Here is a 15,301-nt window from a genome sequence, read left to right on the forward strand (position 1 = left end):
GTGACACCTGCTATAATACGGTATTCTGAATCATCATTGGGTCACCTCAGAATGTCTGGTGAATATAATCCTGTACAAGATATTATATGCGCATCAGACAAGTACAGCTAAATAGGGAAACATTCTGAGCAAATGGGTTGCAAAATACAGCATTTATTTACAAGACTGAAGAATATTTACATGACAAATAAAAGCTTCAATCAATCTTGACTTAAAATCCAACAAATAAATAAAGATTTATAGGACACACTGACAAAATGAGACTGAGACTAAAGAAAATAGTTCCAGATATTTAACTTGTTGCAATTTGAAAAAGGAACCCGATTGGTCCATGAATACATTTCAATTTAAATACATAAAAACAGAAAATGTGATTAAAACTTAACGATGGATAAAAGGGACATTCACGCGTTGCGCGTTTGAAGTGTTGGCTTGAAAAATTCTTCACATCATCCAAAGGGAGAAAGAAGTGTTACGAGTTGGACGCGTGGCCGCGTCAGTGAAGCAACCTCTTCCTGCTGCACGAGCGTCTGCTGGTCTGGCCGAAGGCCGAGACTTCCGCGCCCGCTTCCATCGTTCCTGTTCCTGTTTGTTTAGGTGGAGGGAATTATGCACAGGTAAAAAGCAGAGCAGGTTTTTACTTTCGCTCTTCCCCTCCCCAGTTGTACAGGTCGTAGGTCACAGTGATGGTGGAAAAGTTTTGAAATTTATCTTGGTTTCATTTTTTTTTTTTTTTTTTTTTTTTTTTTTTTTTTAAATCACAGAAACCTTTTCAACAGGGGTGTGTAGACTTTTTATATCCATTATGCGGTGTTTCTGTACTGCATTTACATTGGTAGGCAAGATAATATATTGTCCGGAAAAATGTATTTAGTCAGAAACTTTTTTTTTTTTTTCTAACTGCCACTGATACACTGATGATGTTACAGCCAAAATAATTCAAGTACATTCTTTTTAAGTGCAATTATCTTTCAATTCTCAAGGATATGTAACACTTGCAATGAAATAAAGAATGAAATATCTTGGATAAATAAATACAAATTTAATTAAATTAAAAAAAGACTCTGGCTCTTTTTTTTTTTTTTTTTTTAAACATTCAACAATCATTAAAACAACACAAAGTATAAAATAAAATGAAGTCTTTTCTTCCCTTCCTTTCCTCCCTGAACAATTTATCTTATTTTTAAAATGGCGTCAGGAACATTCCAGCACAGCTCTTTTACTGTCACTCTGAATTATTTACGTAGCAGTGACTTTTCAAAATTGCACATTGCGCGCACACACATTTTTAAATAAATGCAGGGCCCCAAACATTTTGGTGCTAATGGTCATTTTCATCCAAAGACATTTTCAAGGACCAAAATAAAAAAATGGATTAAATATGTCACTCACCAGAGCTACACTTCAACGAGCATTGGCCCTTTGCATTCCAACAAGTTTTAATTACGACTATGGGTCACGACAGCGCAGTGTTGTAACGTTTGCTATCCATGCGTCCATTTTTCTGGACCAATTTTCTTCACTATGGTGGCAAGAGCAGGTGGACGCACGGTCACGCCAAGACGCAAGGCCGCGTTACAACACGGCTGCTTGACACTTTGTGTACCACGTTGGCGGGTCTTTACCTTGAAAGCGAGGCGTTCTCCTGCCTGCGGGATTGGGCTTTTCCTTGAAGAGCATCGGAGACTGAGTGAGGGCCAGAATCCCACTGGCCGTGACCGGTTTTCGCACCACTGAGCCGGGAGGTGTGGCCACTGACGAAATAGAAACAACAACGGCAACGTAATGATTCTCCTTTCAAATAACGTTAAGAGCCAATGGACATCATTTTTGCGACACAGTGAACGCCAGTCATTCGCGGGGGACAGGGCTCGAGCTACGTCACTAACTGGGACAAATCGACCCCCCCCCCCCCCCCCCACACACACACAATGTTTGTAATTGCCCATGGCTGCCACAAGATGGCGGGAAAGCACTTGTGTCTGAATCAGGCGTGTGACTTTGAGTGTGTGTGTGTCTTTAAAAAGGCGGGCGCCAATGAGAGTGTCGCGTTGTTTGGCTGTTAATGAAAGTGCGCGTAGGCGAGGGTTCATCATCGGCTTACTGGACGGCACGTCTTCCCCAGCGGCTGTCCACATCGTTTCTTCTTCATCCCGGTGAGGATCGGGTGCCATCCGGTCGCCGTCGGGGCATCGAGGAGACGCGCCGTCGACAGGCAAGCCTGCTTGTTTCCAAGTCCAAACTTTAGCGCCGGGCTCATCGGCGTCCTCCGCGTCCGACAACCTGCTCACTCCAAGTTCCGCCTCCTCTATCGGGTCGGCCTTCCGGCAGCGGTCTCTGCCCCCGACGTGGGCTCTTTTCCTTCGGGGCCAGCTGTTCAGGTTGTCCGGGGTCACCTTGCCGACACTCTGAGGGGAAGGGGACAGGGGGATCCCGTCCGCAACGGCCACGGGCGACGTGGTCCCCGCGGGATGGCGTGTCGGGGTGTAGGACTGGCAGATGTGGGTCTGAACCACTCCGCCTTTCGCGGGCGTGGCGTGACTACAGATGGATGGCGAGACACCGCCAGGATCTCTGTGCTTAGGGAATAACGGCGAGGGGCTTTCCAGGTGAGACAGTTTCCCGGCCACTAAAGCGCTCTGGGCCGGCAGTCCAGGGCCATCCTCAGCGAGAACGTCGTTTACGTTCATGGAGTCCGTACGTTTGAACTTGAGTTTGGGAAGCCCGGACGTTTGCATTTCCATTTCCACTTGATAGGAAGCGGATTCGGGCGTCGGCGTGCCGTTTTGCCGCCGGTGGCCTCTGGGGGTGGAGAACCTCGGGAATTCATTGGAGTAGCCCAGACGAGCGGCCGCCTCGCGCTGCCGGCGGTCGGGCGTCTGTCGGAAGCCGTAGCTGCGACTGGGCGTCCCTTGGGCCTGAACTGGTTCCTTGGTGGAGGTGGCCTCGGTGGGAACGTCGTCGCCGGGTTTGGAGGGCTTGCGGGAAAAGCTAATGTTCATCTTGAGGCCTCCGCTAAACTGCGTCTTTACCACCGACGCGTCCACAATGTCATTACTGTCGTCCGTGGTGGAGTTGAGCTGCGATGAGTCCAACGGCTGCGAATGCGATTGAGAACTCGTCTCAATTTCAGACGACTGAGCACTCTCTGCCTTTGTCTCTTCTGTTAATCGCATTTTGCTTTCCAGGATTAAAGCAGATTCTTTATTTGGCACGGCAGCGACAGCCTCACCCAACCGGGATCTTGAGTTCTGACGGGCGGTTGTAGCAACTTGACCCGACCTCGCGTTTGTCCGCGACCTTTCTGAAGACGTAACTGTCTGGTCGACTGACGCTGCCAAAGCTTGCTCACGGGGGGATTTCGTCTCGGGACTTTGATCAGACGTTCGTCTGGACCGAGTGGCCATTTGGTGAGTCGGGCTGGGAATCCTGGTGTGAGGTCTGTTGGTGGCTTCAGGTAAGGCACCGTCTCCTCGAGATGGTGAAAACTGGAAAGGCAGCATCTCCGGTCTCCAGTCACTCGTTGCATTTGGCGAAATCCTCAGTAGGCTCACCTGACAAGAAAAGGTACACGTCTTCTCGGGGGTCTTGAAAGTCTCCGATTTGTTGCTGGGACTGTGCAACTTGTTAGGAGTCTTCAACAATCTGGGTGAGCTACGAGACGCGACGCAAGGTGATTCGGGAGTCTTGAAAGTGATGGCATTATCTGCCGCGGTCCATTTTTTGGGGGACGGAGACCAAGAGACCATCTTTTTGGGAGTCCTGGATGTTGAATGTAATCCGAAGGAAGAGGAACCCGCTTCCAAAGTCTTGACAGGAGTCCTGAGAATTCCCTTCAGTGGGCTCGTCAGAGGACTTTGCTTGGTGGGCGTCTCCGGCACAAAAGTCTTTCTGGCAGGAGATGTGAAAGGACCGCCCCTCAGGGCCACAGCAAGTTGCCCGGTGGGGCTCTCTGCAGCAGGGAGACCACACAGCCTGGAAGACGACGGAGTTTTGGGGGTTGCTGCTGTTCTGCAAGTTGTGTTCCCAAATTTGGGTCCACCGCGTTTTCCATGTGTCTTTTCCGGTGTCTTGAAGGGACTCTACACAGGGGAAGACATTGGTGTAAAACGTTAGCCTTTACAAAGGTTTTTTTTCTAGACAGTGGTACCTCGACTTTCAAGTAGGGCAAAAATATCACATCACGATTTTTAAAAAATAAAATCACAATCATTTTATCATGGTTCTTTTTTTACATTGTTTTTTTAAACTAATTTGCACATTTTTGACCATTTAAAATGTATATAAAACTCTTAAAAGAAAAAATATTGACATTTTAAGCCAGCGCTTTCTGAGCAGGTTTTAATTTGAATAGTGACAATTTAGATCAAAATGTGCAAACATAAAAGGTAATTTAACAAAAACACAGCTCGTAACGCAGGTGTAGTGCTTTGAAGAGTCTTTTAAAGAAGAAGTCAACCCAAACATATTTTTTTCAAGAATATGTTCCCAGCAGGCCCACTAGTTGAAAGAGGGCGTTCTGATAAATATTGCGTTTGTGGAATAAATGTTAATCCACTCGTTTTTCGCCATCTCTGGGGGCGGCCATTTTGTCTTCTGTCGACTGAAAATGACATCACAAATGCTCACGACCAATCACGGCTGACCTGTTGTCTGAATCTGAGCCGTGATTGGTCGTTGTGAACAGTTGTGATGTCATTTTCAGTCGACAGAAGGCAAAATGGCCGCCCCCAGAGATGGCGAAAAACGAGTGGATTAACATTGATTCCACAAACGCAATATTTATCAGAACGCCCTCTTTCAACTAGTGGGCCTGCTGGGAACATATTCTTGAAAAAAATATGTTTGGGTTGACTTCTGCTTTAAAGCCCTCGTTTTCCAGTGTTTTAATGGGAATGGTGTCTTCAGCAAGATAAGTCACTGCCTCAGTTACTTCTTTACACTGCTTGCTTGTTTTTTCATCTGGAGTGCCCTTGTTAAATGACTGCGTTTCCGTGGGTTGCGTTAGCTTGGAGCTAGCGGCTGCCTCTGGCTACCATGTGTCTGATCTCCGTTTGCTTTGGCTGTCGGCGTCGTTTTTTCGGATGCTATCTCTGTCGCCGCAAGTGATTAAACAGGTTTGTCGTGTTGCCATCTGACGTCCGAAGCAAGTCCCTGCAAACTTTGCAAATAACTGGTTTGCGCTTTCTCCTCCGAGGAAAAGCCAAACCAAATCGACACTGTGGATGTGGAGGTTCTTTTCGGGACCAACTCTGCTTTGTGGTGACTTTCCGCCATATCTTCCCGCTATACAATCAAACAGGGAGGCGGGGAGTGTCACGTGCGGTGCACTGTGCGCGCTGTGATTGGTTGGTCGGGTATGCGTCAGCGGCTTTGAGCCGCCGTAGAGCTAAACTGTATAGAATGTACCCCGTTGACGATCAAACGATCTTTCGGCTTTACGAGATCGTCAACACGTTAAACCCCTTAACGATCTAATATCGTCATATAGCCCACCCCTACTTTCAAGTGACGCTACTAATGATATTATTATTATTTTTTTAAGATCTGAACTGATATGAGATATTTACCTCAAAGACGCTGGAGTCTGTCGACAGCCGAGTCCTGCTGGCCCGTGTTGACCCCGTCGAAGTGGAAGGACCAGCGGGAGACTCGGCGGCCCCGAAAAGAAGGCGGAGGGGCGAGCGAACTTTCCGGACGTTAACGTCACTGATCCGGCCTTCGCTGAGCGGGAGCTGGGAGGCGGACAGCGCCCTCTCCAGGTTGCGGGAACGGGGTTGGGAACTTGAATAAAAGGAGTTTGAGTGTCTCCTGGCAAACTCCTTGATCCTCGGGCTCCTTCTGACCTCTGGCAAAACGGTAACATTCAAAGTGTGTATTTCGATGCGTCATCAGTGGAGCACAAGTGCTTCATTTCATACCTTCCGCTGGTTTGACGGGCGACTCCTCCACGATGCAATCCTCATTTAGGGCGGAGCTTCTACGGACACGACACAAAATGACAACGAGGGTAGCAGATGAAGTGGGCAGCCGGTTCATGCAAAAAGTACAACTTTGAACCAAATAAGGCAAATTGTTTAATGGCACATACCGGCCCATTTTTTGCCGATAAAGGAGCCGATTGGACACCTGCTTGTGGTGCGGGGTCTCACACACTTTGTTTGTTATGAGTCGGTGCCTCTCTGAAGTAGAAGCAATTACAATATTCACTTGGTTATTATAGAGGTGGAACAAAATCGGCGTTAACTGCTCGGAGCGGTGCATTTTTACCGTCGGACTTGTGCGATCGCTTGCGTTTCAGTCCCTCCACCGCAGACACAGACTGGCTGCGTGGGAGTTTGCTCTTCTTGGATGGAGACACATCGTCTTGGTTGAACAGGTTTCTTCTTACCTTGGTCACTTCTGAGACGAATCAGAAGCAGACTGATCAGTGAGCAATCGGACAACTTCCCTTGTTAAGTGTACGGCAGTTCCAAATTTCAGCAAGTATTATAAGACAGTAGTGGTGGGCGATATGGCAAAAATATCATATCACGATTTAAAAAAAATAAAATCGCAATCATGATTTATATATACTTTGTTGTTTTTTTTGCAATTTGCAAATTTTTGACCATTTTCCTCATGTTAACCCATTAAGGCCTAAAGTGCCTTTCAACGGCTCCCCAAAAGCGGCGGTCGCCTTTGGAATTCCCCTTGAAAAGTTCTCCCAGAAATTCAACACTTACAAAATGATTAATATCGCAGCCTCTGTAACAGACAGAAACATGATTCCAAAAGAATTAAAGAGCTTGGACATGTGGCTTTCACACAGGCAGAATTTATGATTATTTACTGTTTCAATCAAAGATGTAAAAATAACGTGGCAGCACTATTTTATTTTTATTTTTTTTTAAATTGAGTGGTGATTACCATCCTCTATTCTGTTACAAAGATGTCAATATCGTCATTGTCTACAATCCAAATCATATCATATCACGTTTGACTGGTTCCAGTGGTCGTGCGCGTCGTCTATATAGCACTGCCGTTACTTATCGGAGCTCCCGGCGATCGACGGCGTCCGCCATTAGCCTATCTACGGCTCGAAAAAATTCCACGACGCCCTCCGCGGTCTGGCGAAACCGTCACGTGTATATTCTCATGCATTAAGGGCTGAGGGCATTAATTATTTTCCAAGTGTTGAATTTCTGGGAAAACCGCAGGTTTTCAAGGGTAATTCCAAAGGCGACCTTAGGTTTCGGGGAGCTGTTGAGCCAGGCGCTTCAGGCCTTAATGTGTTAATGGGACTCATGTCTTCAGCAAGGTAATAAGTCACTGCCTCAGTTACTTCTCTGCACTGCTTGCTTGTTTGTTTTTTCATATGCAGTGCCCTTGTTAAATGACTGCGTTTCCGTGGGTTGCGTTAGCTTGGAGCTAGCGGCTGCCTCTGGCTACCAAGTGTCTGATCTCCGTTTGCTTTGGCTCTCGGCGTTGATTGTTTGGGTGATTAAACAGGTTTGTCATGTTGCCATCTGACGTCTGAACAGTGTCCCTGCAAACTTTGCAAATAACTGCTTTGCCCTGTAGACGATCAAACGATCTTTCGGCTTTATGGGATCGTCAGCACGGTAAAGTCCTTAACGATCTAATATCGTCATATCGCCCACGCCTGTAAGACAGTAAGACACTTGTCTCGACAAATTCGAAAGCAAATGATACCGTGTGTTTGTTGCTTTTGAGGTTGTGGTACTGCGACCGGCTTCTCCGCAGCTGTACAGGATTTTGATTTGGACTAAAGGAAACAGAATGAAATGGAGGCGAGTTAAAATTATGTACGAAATAAATCCTCGGGAGCAGATTCTACACATGAAAGTTTGATTGCAACACAAATGAGACAGCAGTCGTCAATGATTAATTGTCCCGGTCGGTCTTACAGCCCGCGTTGTCTTCTTCGGTAGCTCTATCTGGCGTAGACTCTGCGAGGATTCGGTCATACTGCGATGACGGGTCAGCATTCCGCTCCTAAAAAAAACCCAAAATAAAATCGCACAGTGCTTCAAATCTTACAGGATGTAAAACATCTGCTGCATTTAATGTCGGTTAGCCTCGTCTGACCTGCGCTTGTTAGCGGAGCGACTACGCAGGTCCTGCAGGCGATCGCTACAGTTGGAAAGCGAGCCGTGCGCAGAAAGGCGGGGCGAAGAGGCCGACGGCGAAACGCTGTCCTGGGCGACCGACTCGTCGCTGAAGAAGTCCGCGGGAAGGGCGGCCAGCAAGGCCTCGGGGAGCTGCGTGCCCAGACTGTGGTAAATGTCGGCAAGGACCCTCGGGACGGTTGTCAGGAACCTGCAATAACAGACGCCTGGTCAAAATAATTTCCTCCATCGAGTACTTCATTTAACCACCGAACTGACGAAAGCTTGCTAGCTTAATGCTAGTGGACAATGCACAAGGGCAGCAACGGGTTCACCAAACTCACGGATGTCACAACGCTTTAAGCGATGGATATTTGAACACAAAAGATGCAGCAACGCATGTAGGGACAATCTAACCATACATTCTTTATCCTCTGCGAAAATGGCTACTATACTGCCCCCTGGTGGCCAAGGTGCGCACACCAGAATGAGCACAATGTCAATGGGCACTGAAGCATGAAATCATGTTGCACAAGTTACAACGCTATTCAATTACGTTACTACCGTAGGGGTGGGCAATATGACGATATTAGATCGTTGAGGTGTTTAACGTGTTGACGATCTCATAAAGCCGAAAGATCGTTTGATCGTCTACGGGGCAAACCAGTTATTTGCAAAGTTTGCAGAGACTTGCTTCGGACGTCAGATGGCAACACGACAAACCTGTTTAATCACTTGCGGAGACAGAGATAGCATCCAAAAAACGACGCCGACAGCCAAAGCAAACGGAGATCAGACATGGTAGCCAGAGGCGGCCGCTAGCTCCAAGCTAACGCAACCCACGAAAACGCAGTCATTTCACAAGGGCACTCCATATGAAAAAAACAAGCAAGCAGTGTAAAGAAGTAACTGAGGCAGTGACTTATCTCGCTCAAGACACGATTCCCATTCAAACAGTGGAAAACGAGGGCTTTAAAAGACTCTTCAAAGTACTACACCTGCGTTACGAGCTGGGTTTTTATGTTTACATTGTTACCTTTTATGTTTACATTCACTGCGCATTTTGTTAAAAATTGTCACTATTCAAATTAAAACCTGTTCAGAAAGCACTGGCTTAAAATGTCTTTCTTTTAGAGTTTTATATACATTTTAAATGTTTTATGTTTAACGTGAGGAAAATGGTCAAAAAAGCGCAAATTAGTCGATACAAAAACGATGTAAAAAAAGAATCATGATAAAATCATGATCGGGATTTTATTTTTTAAAAATCGTGATATGATATTTTTGCCATATCGCCCACCACTACACTACTGTTTGTTTTTATAAAGCAAAATACTGCAGAGTGCTACTTGTCTAACAGGCTAGAAAATTATTCTCAGAAAAAAAAAAAAAAGGCATTTCCATTCATTTCAACAGGGGAAAATGATCAAAGACGTCTTGAGTCACAAGAGTAGCTACAGAACAAATCAAACACGTAAGTCTAGGCACCACTGTTGATCAAATTACCCACCTTATTTTAGATACAGTCAAGATGTGGTAGTGTTTGTCAAAGCCCGAATTGTAGACGTATGGAGAGGAAAAGACAATCACAAGATTGTTGAAACACTTACGCTGGCAGGACTTCATCTTGAAGGAACCGTGCGAGGCATGCCGGGTCCTTTGTTAGGGATATAATTCGGAGCATTTCGGCCACCTGAAGGAAAAACAGGTTTTGTACGGGGAAATACAATCACCGGATTGATTGACATGAGAAGTCTGCAAGAAAATTGTGCTCATTTTCAGTGCGGTAGCCATGACTTTATTTTAGGAATTTAAAAAAGGGCCCGGTTGTGAGGCTTTGATGTTTACGTAATCGATTCTCCCTACCTCCTCTGCCATCTGTTCAGCATCCAGAGCGTCAGCCTCCTCCAGGGAGAAAAGTCTGCATAACTCCAACCTGAGCAGCGCCTGGAGCTGACACCTAGTGGAGACAAATATGCACGACAAGAATTTAAAGATGAGCCTTTAATGGATTTTTGCTCAGTGTTCAACATCAGGTTTGTTGAACAAGGCAACTTGCGTGACCCCGCTGAAGTGGCCGAATCCGCAGACACGCACTCTCGAACTTTGCTCTCCACATCCGCGGCGGAGCCGTAGGCCTGCCTGATGGATCTGCTGCTCTTGAGAAGGTGCTGCCGGCAAAACGGAGCGCTCTTGACCTGCGAGGGAGTCACGAGGGAACTCATCATGCGAGAGCAAGCCAAGAGACACGTCGCTCACACCCGCTGTCAAAGAGATGAAAACACATCTCACCCGCAGCTCGGATTTCGCCGCCAGGAACGTTTTGACCGCGGTCAAAAGCTGTTGACCAGCGGCCAGGAGAGACGCGTCTCTCTCCGCTATGCTCTTCTCATAGATGGACTGCACGTGGGACAGCAGCTCGGCTTTGCTGGTGAAGGCTGACAAAGGGAATCCGACACATTACTTCACTTGAGTTGGGATTGTGTGGTACACATATTTGCTGCCTCGCGCTTGCATTACCTTAAATAATAACAAAAATAATAAAAACCTTAACTAGGTCTGGGCTATGAGGCCTCAAAATGAAAGCGTGCATTTTAAATCGCTTTGTGCGCCGTCCAAAGCAGTTTCATATAAAAGTATTGCTTTGGCGCCACATTGTGGCATCTTGGAGCCAAGCAACTATGTTCAAGTGAGTTGAGGGGCTTCATGTAGTGCTTTGCTGCCAGCCGGGCCATATACAGCATCTGTTGTCCAAGAGTAACACTACACCCCCTTGAACTTTCTCACGCTCTTTTCTCAAATGTCAACCGTAGCGTAGCACAAAGGCGACGTCTGCAAAAAATTTGAGGCTTGGAAGTAGGGTCAAACGTTTCCGACGCGTTGACCAACCTCTGCTTGTGCAATGGAAATATGACCAAGCTTTTAGCCTGATTGACTTTGTGATTGGCATCCACCAGCCTCCATACGAACTGCGACATGAAAATGATTCCACTCGCATGGTGTTTTTTGTTTTTCAGCGGGAATTAAAGTCGCTGGAGAAAAAGAGTCACCAGAGGGGCTGGAAAAAAATCCTGATTGTCCTTATGTGACCTTAGGTCCTCTGTGTTCTCAGCCTTGTCATTAGTGGAAGAGCAATGGATGCACTTTTGATTTATGCAAGGTGATTTAAAAAAAAAAAAAAAAAAAAGGTTAAAAAATTGTCCTCACAAATAAATGTAATTGCCTAGCCCTAACGCCTTTACAACTGAATCAAACTGCCATACACAGTACATACAGTATCTTCCTCTCACGTATTGACAGGGATACTGACTGATGACGTCGACTCCTTCGGCTTTGTTCTTGTCGCCCGTGCGTCTCTTTGCCGGCCTCTCGGTCGCTTTTCCCTCCGACGTGGCCGGCTGTGCGTCAGTCTGGCTCTTCTGGGCCTTCACGTTGAGCCGCGCCACGTTGAGCATCTGCAACGAGCGACTCATGCTCTTCATCTTCTGCTTCACCGGAGTGCGCTGCGTGCCTCCTGTGGAGAAGAGGAAAAAAAATAAAATAAATAAGATAAGTCACGTTCCGCTGTGCTTGCACGTGAACTGACTCAAATCAATTGCATCAACTCAATGGATTACGTTTCTTGCCCCGCTTGTTATCGGCAGCCTTTGATGACTGGTACAGATCTGCCAGATCGCCGATCAGCTCTGTCTGGAAGAGAAGCTCCTCTTCCTCTCTTTGGTCAGGCGCCGCATGAAGCAACCTGACAAAGAGTGAAAGTTAGACGGCAAAAGCGTTCGAGCCACTGGAACATTATTGACGGTTTGAACATTGGATGCAGCATGAGAGGATTCCAACTTGTGCTTTTGTTCTCCTTACCTGAATGACTCCATTAAATGGGAAGTGACTCCTGCGTGATCTGAATGAGGAAACCAAGTCTCACACAATCCCACTGTCGGCGCGCAATGACCGAGTTCCTGCTGGGCCCACTCGGGAACCACGTAAGGGACATTTGGCTGCTCTGAGGGAGAGCACAAAAAGGGAAAACTAAATCAGCAGCAGGTTTTTCATTGTTTGGGAAACATTCAACCTCCGTGTAGCATACAGTGTGATAAAGTCTGCTTAAAAAAAAAAAAAAAAAAAAAAAAATCAGTCAGCAATGGAGGAAACGTCCATTCTTTACCATCAGCGCAGTCGTTGTCTTGCTCCATCATGTCGTATACGACGCCCAGCACACTGCTGACCACTTCCGGCAGGTCTGCTGAGATTTCAGCTGTGCTTTCGTTGGAAGTGACGCCGGTGTTGTGAAGGAGATGGTGCTGAGTGACGGCGGGCTGGAGGACGGTGAGCAGAGCAGAAAAGTTGGACAAAGGGGAGAGGACGGCCGAGCACGACCGGCCGCTGTGGCACACCTCAGCAAACTGGGCGGGGGGGGGGGGGAAAGCAGAAATGATTAGACAATCATATTTAAAGTGAAACATGGTCTTATTTACATGAGGTTTGGCACGTGCAAACTTGATTACATAAAGATCTAAATGGGTGCGCCCATTAGTGTCTTCCAAATGTTCTTAGAATAATAGCAGGTGTCGTTAATTTGCTTCATCCAACCCAAAGGACAATTTTGGTACCCGATTTTGCTCTTTAAATGCCGCTTGTCAACTGACACTACCGTACGTGACCAGTTACAGAAGACAGTGTTAACAACTAAATTGAGAGAGAGAGGAAAACGAGAACAGACCTTTTCTGCCTGTGTATGTGTAATGACCGCAACATATCAACTGTCCGACTGCTCACCGTGTGCAGCGAATGAGTGGACAACTCCAAGAGTGCGCGCTGGAAGGAAGCAGCACCACGCTGGCTGGCGTTGGGGCACTGAAGCAGCCATGACTCCGTGGAGGCGTGCAACAGTGCCGAGGCATCCCAGCCCTGCAGCACACCCTTCAGACACACCTCCACGCCCGGGGCGAGAGGCGCCTGTCTGCGGGACAGCGGCTCGAGAGTCACAGCGCAGCTCTGGGCAACGGCGCCTGAAAAAGGACAGCAGAAACACAGGTCAACATTTTTTATTTTTTTTGAAAAGGACTTGAACACTTTAGTTCATCTACATGAGTAATTCCAGACAAATGTCAAATGGGACACTGCGGTCGTAAGCGACCAGACATTTTGAGCTTCGCTAAAAAAACATTTTGGAAAAACCCTTTTAAATTCACAATTGCTAAGTTTGATTAATGTTCCTTATCTTTCATTTTTATTTGACATGGTTAAATAAATGAAGAATAGATGCACTTGTCAATTTACACAGCTAAGGAGGTTTTTTTTTCACCTTTTCTAATTTGTTACATCTGTTTGCAAAATAGTTCATCTCAAAAGTGCCTGTATGGGTATTACATGGGCCCAGGAGAACAATTTGGTGCTGCTAGACATTTTCTAATGTTGTTTAGGCTTGTTGTTGGCCAAGGCAGAGGTCTGTGTTCTACTGTGTGCCAATCCGGTTTGCATAAGTTGACGTTCTATCCTCACCGTATTTAACAACGACAATATTCCTCGAATAGAGTCGGGATCACAAAACACACTTACCTGTGTTCAGTCGCAGAGTGCCCTCCGTGACAGGAAACGCAAGGCGGTACTGCCTTTCAGAAGACAGCAAATATCCAAGACTGGATTGGAATGGGAAACTCTCACTCCCGATGCTGCAGTCCGTCTTCCCGGTGCAGTGGCGGTTCAGCAGCGCAACTGCGGGGATGACTTTGCCACATGCTTGTGCCAAGACCTGGGCTAACTTGTCAAAGCCCAGGTGGTCCTCACATTGCACCACCTGTAAGGAAGACATGATGATGACGACATGTTCCCTGGATCACAAGGAGCGGCCCAGGCTCAGATGCTTGAACTGTCAAGCCACCAATCACAAACTAATGACCAGAAAGTGAACATCCATTTTTCTGCATACGACCATTGGAAGAAAACGTTTGCACACCCTATTCTATATACACTGTTGGCTGGTTACTTACATTCTCATGTGATGTACTGTCTATCCAGTGTAGGACAACCTGCCTCTGAACCAGCATGTCCTGGATACTTTTGGATAGAATGTGCTCCGACACATCCGCATGCCTGTCAAGGTTCCTCACGCAGAGGTAGTCCACAAGTTGTGTCCAGCTTCGTGGACACTCTGCCACAATAAACACCACATTTTTGGCCTGGTTTGTAAGATGGTCCTCCACTGGTAAATGCGCAGCTCGGTTCGTCCTCCTGGGCCTCAGGGACAGTTTGGTGGGAGAAGTGATGTCTGGTCGGTCCCATTGATAGTCGAGCAGAATTTCTTTGAGGGCGTTTTGCACGGAGGTAGACTGGCTACAATGGTGGGACGCGCATAGTTTCTCTCTTGCGTCAAACTTGGCATCGAATTCCACATTGAAGTCCTCAAATGTTTTGTGGCGAAGCTCCTTGAAGTCCGAACCCCTCGTTATGAGGCTGGCACCTCGGCCAGTCTTGGATTGGAAGAATTTGTAACCCCAGCGCACTTTGTCGAAGCCATGCTTGTAGCCGAAGTGCAGCAAGATGTGCAAAATGCCACGTTTCAAGAGGTGATTCCTGACTTGTAGCCGATCGCTTGATTGTTGATCTCCGTAATCCACGTCGACGACAAAAGCTAGGTTGTGTAAAGCCATTCCGTCCAACAGCGCCTGCCTATTATCTTCGACGACACGCCATTAAAACAAGTCACAATGCAAGCGTACCCAGCAAGCCGTCACTTCTAAACTTAATCCATTCATTGTCCGCCATTTCGCGTACAATATATTTTAGCGAAACTCATGTTGACGCTTCATGCTAGCCAGCTAGCATCTTCGTCACCACGACTCACTTTGACACAACGATACATTTCCTTCCGTTACAGGGACACGTCTTCCACCTTTTTCGTTCTTACAAACAACATAGTCCGTAGAAAATAATCGCAATTTATTTACATTACTGACACAAAAAAAACCGATTCCAAGTTAAGTAAGACTCTACAATAGAAATTGTTCGGTGTTCGCCATTTTCTCGTCCTTGTTGGTTCTTAACCGTTCGCGCTTCTTGGATGAGAGCCCGCCTCCTCTACGGTGGTTGGTCAAATTTGTTAACAACAACAATCTCATTGCTCCAAAGTTAGGAGGTTACTACGTATCGATTCGCCAGATGTCAACTGCCAAAGTCTAATTGGTTGTATCTAC

At 46.7% G+C, this 15,301-nt stretch overlaps 1 protein-coding gene across 3 annotated transcripts; it reads right to left on the reverse strand.

The window, feature by feature from the left end:
• Positions 1–137: 137 nt before the first annotated feature.
• ticrr (TopBP1-interacting, checkpoint, and replication regulator) lies at positions 138–15,290 on the reverse strand. 3 transcript variants are annotated; one of them, XM_086029339.1, is made up of 21 exons: positions 14,099–15,290; positions 13,668–13,905; positions 12,885–13,117; positions 12,274–12,511; positions 11,970–12,111; positions 11,738–11,853; positions 11,422–11,625; positions 10,404–10,549; positions 10,176–10,309; positions 9,978–10,071; positions 9,722–9,804; positions 8,092–8,322; positions 7,911–7,998; positions 7,696–7,768; positions 6,271–6,402; positions 6,092–6,182; positions 5,922–5,980; positions 5,571–5,848; positions 2,105–4,082; positions 1,626–1,754; positions 138–585 (listed from the first exon to the last, which is right to left on the reverse strand). In XM_086029339.1, the coding sequence occupies exons 1-21, from the start codon at positions 14,756–14,758 to the stop codon at positions 497–499; spliced, it is 5,436 nt and encodes a 1,811-aa protein (XP_085885465.1). In that variant the 5' UTR covers positions 14,759–15,290; the 3' UTR covers positions 138–496. The 3 variants fall into 3 exon arrangements, with proteins under 3 accessions (XP_085885465.1, XP_085885464.1, XP_085885467.1); XM_086029338.1 differs by having other exon boundaries at positions 11,729–11,853; XM_086029341.1 differs by having other exon boundaries at positions 10,209–10,309; positions 11,729–11,853; positions 14,099–15,289.
• Between the last annotated feature and the right edge of the window lie 11 nt (positions 15,291–15,301).

This window comes from Filicampus tigris, chromosome 4 (assembly GCF_054856515.1).
Source record: "Filicampus tigris isolate MCC_2025a chromosome 4, RoL_Ftig_1.0, whole genome shotgun sequence".
NCBI classification, from domain to species: Eukaryota; Metazoa; Chordata; class Actinopteri; order Syngnathiformes; family Syngnathidae; genus Filicampus; species Filicampus tigris.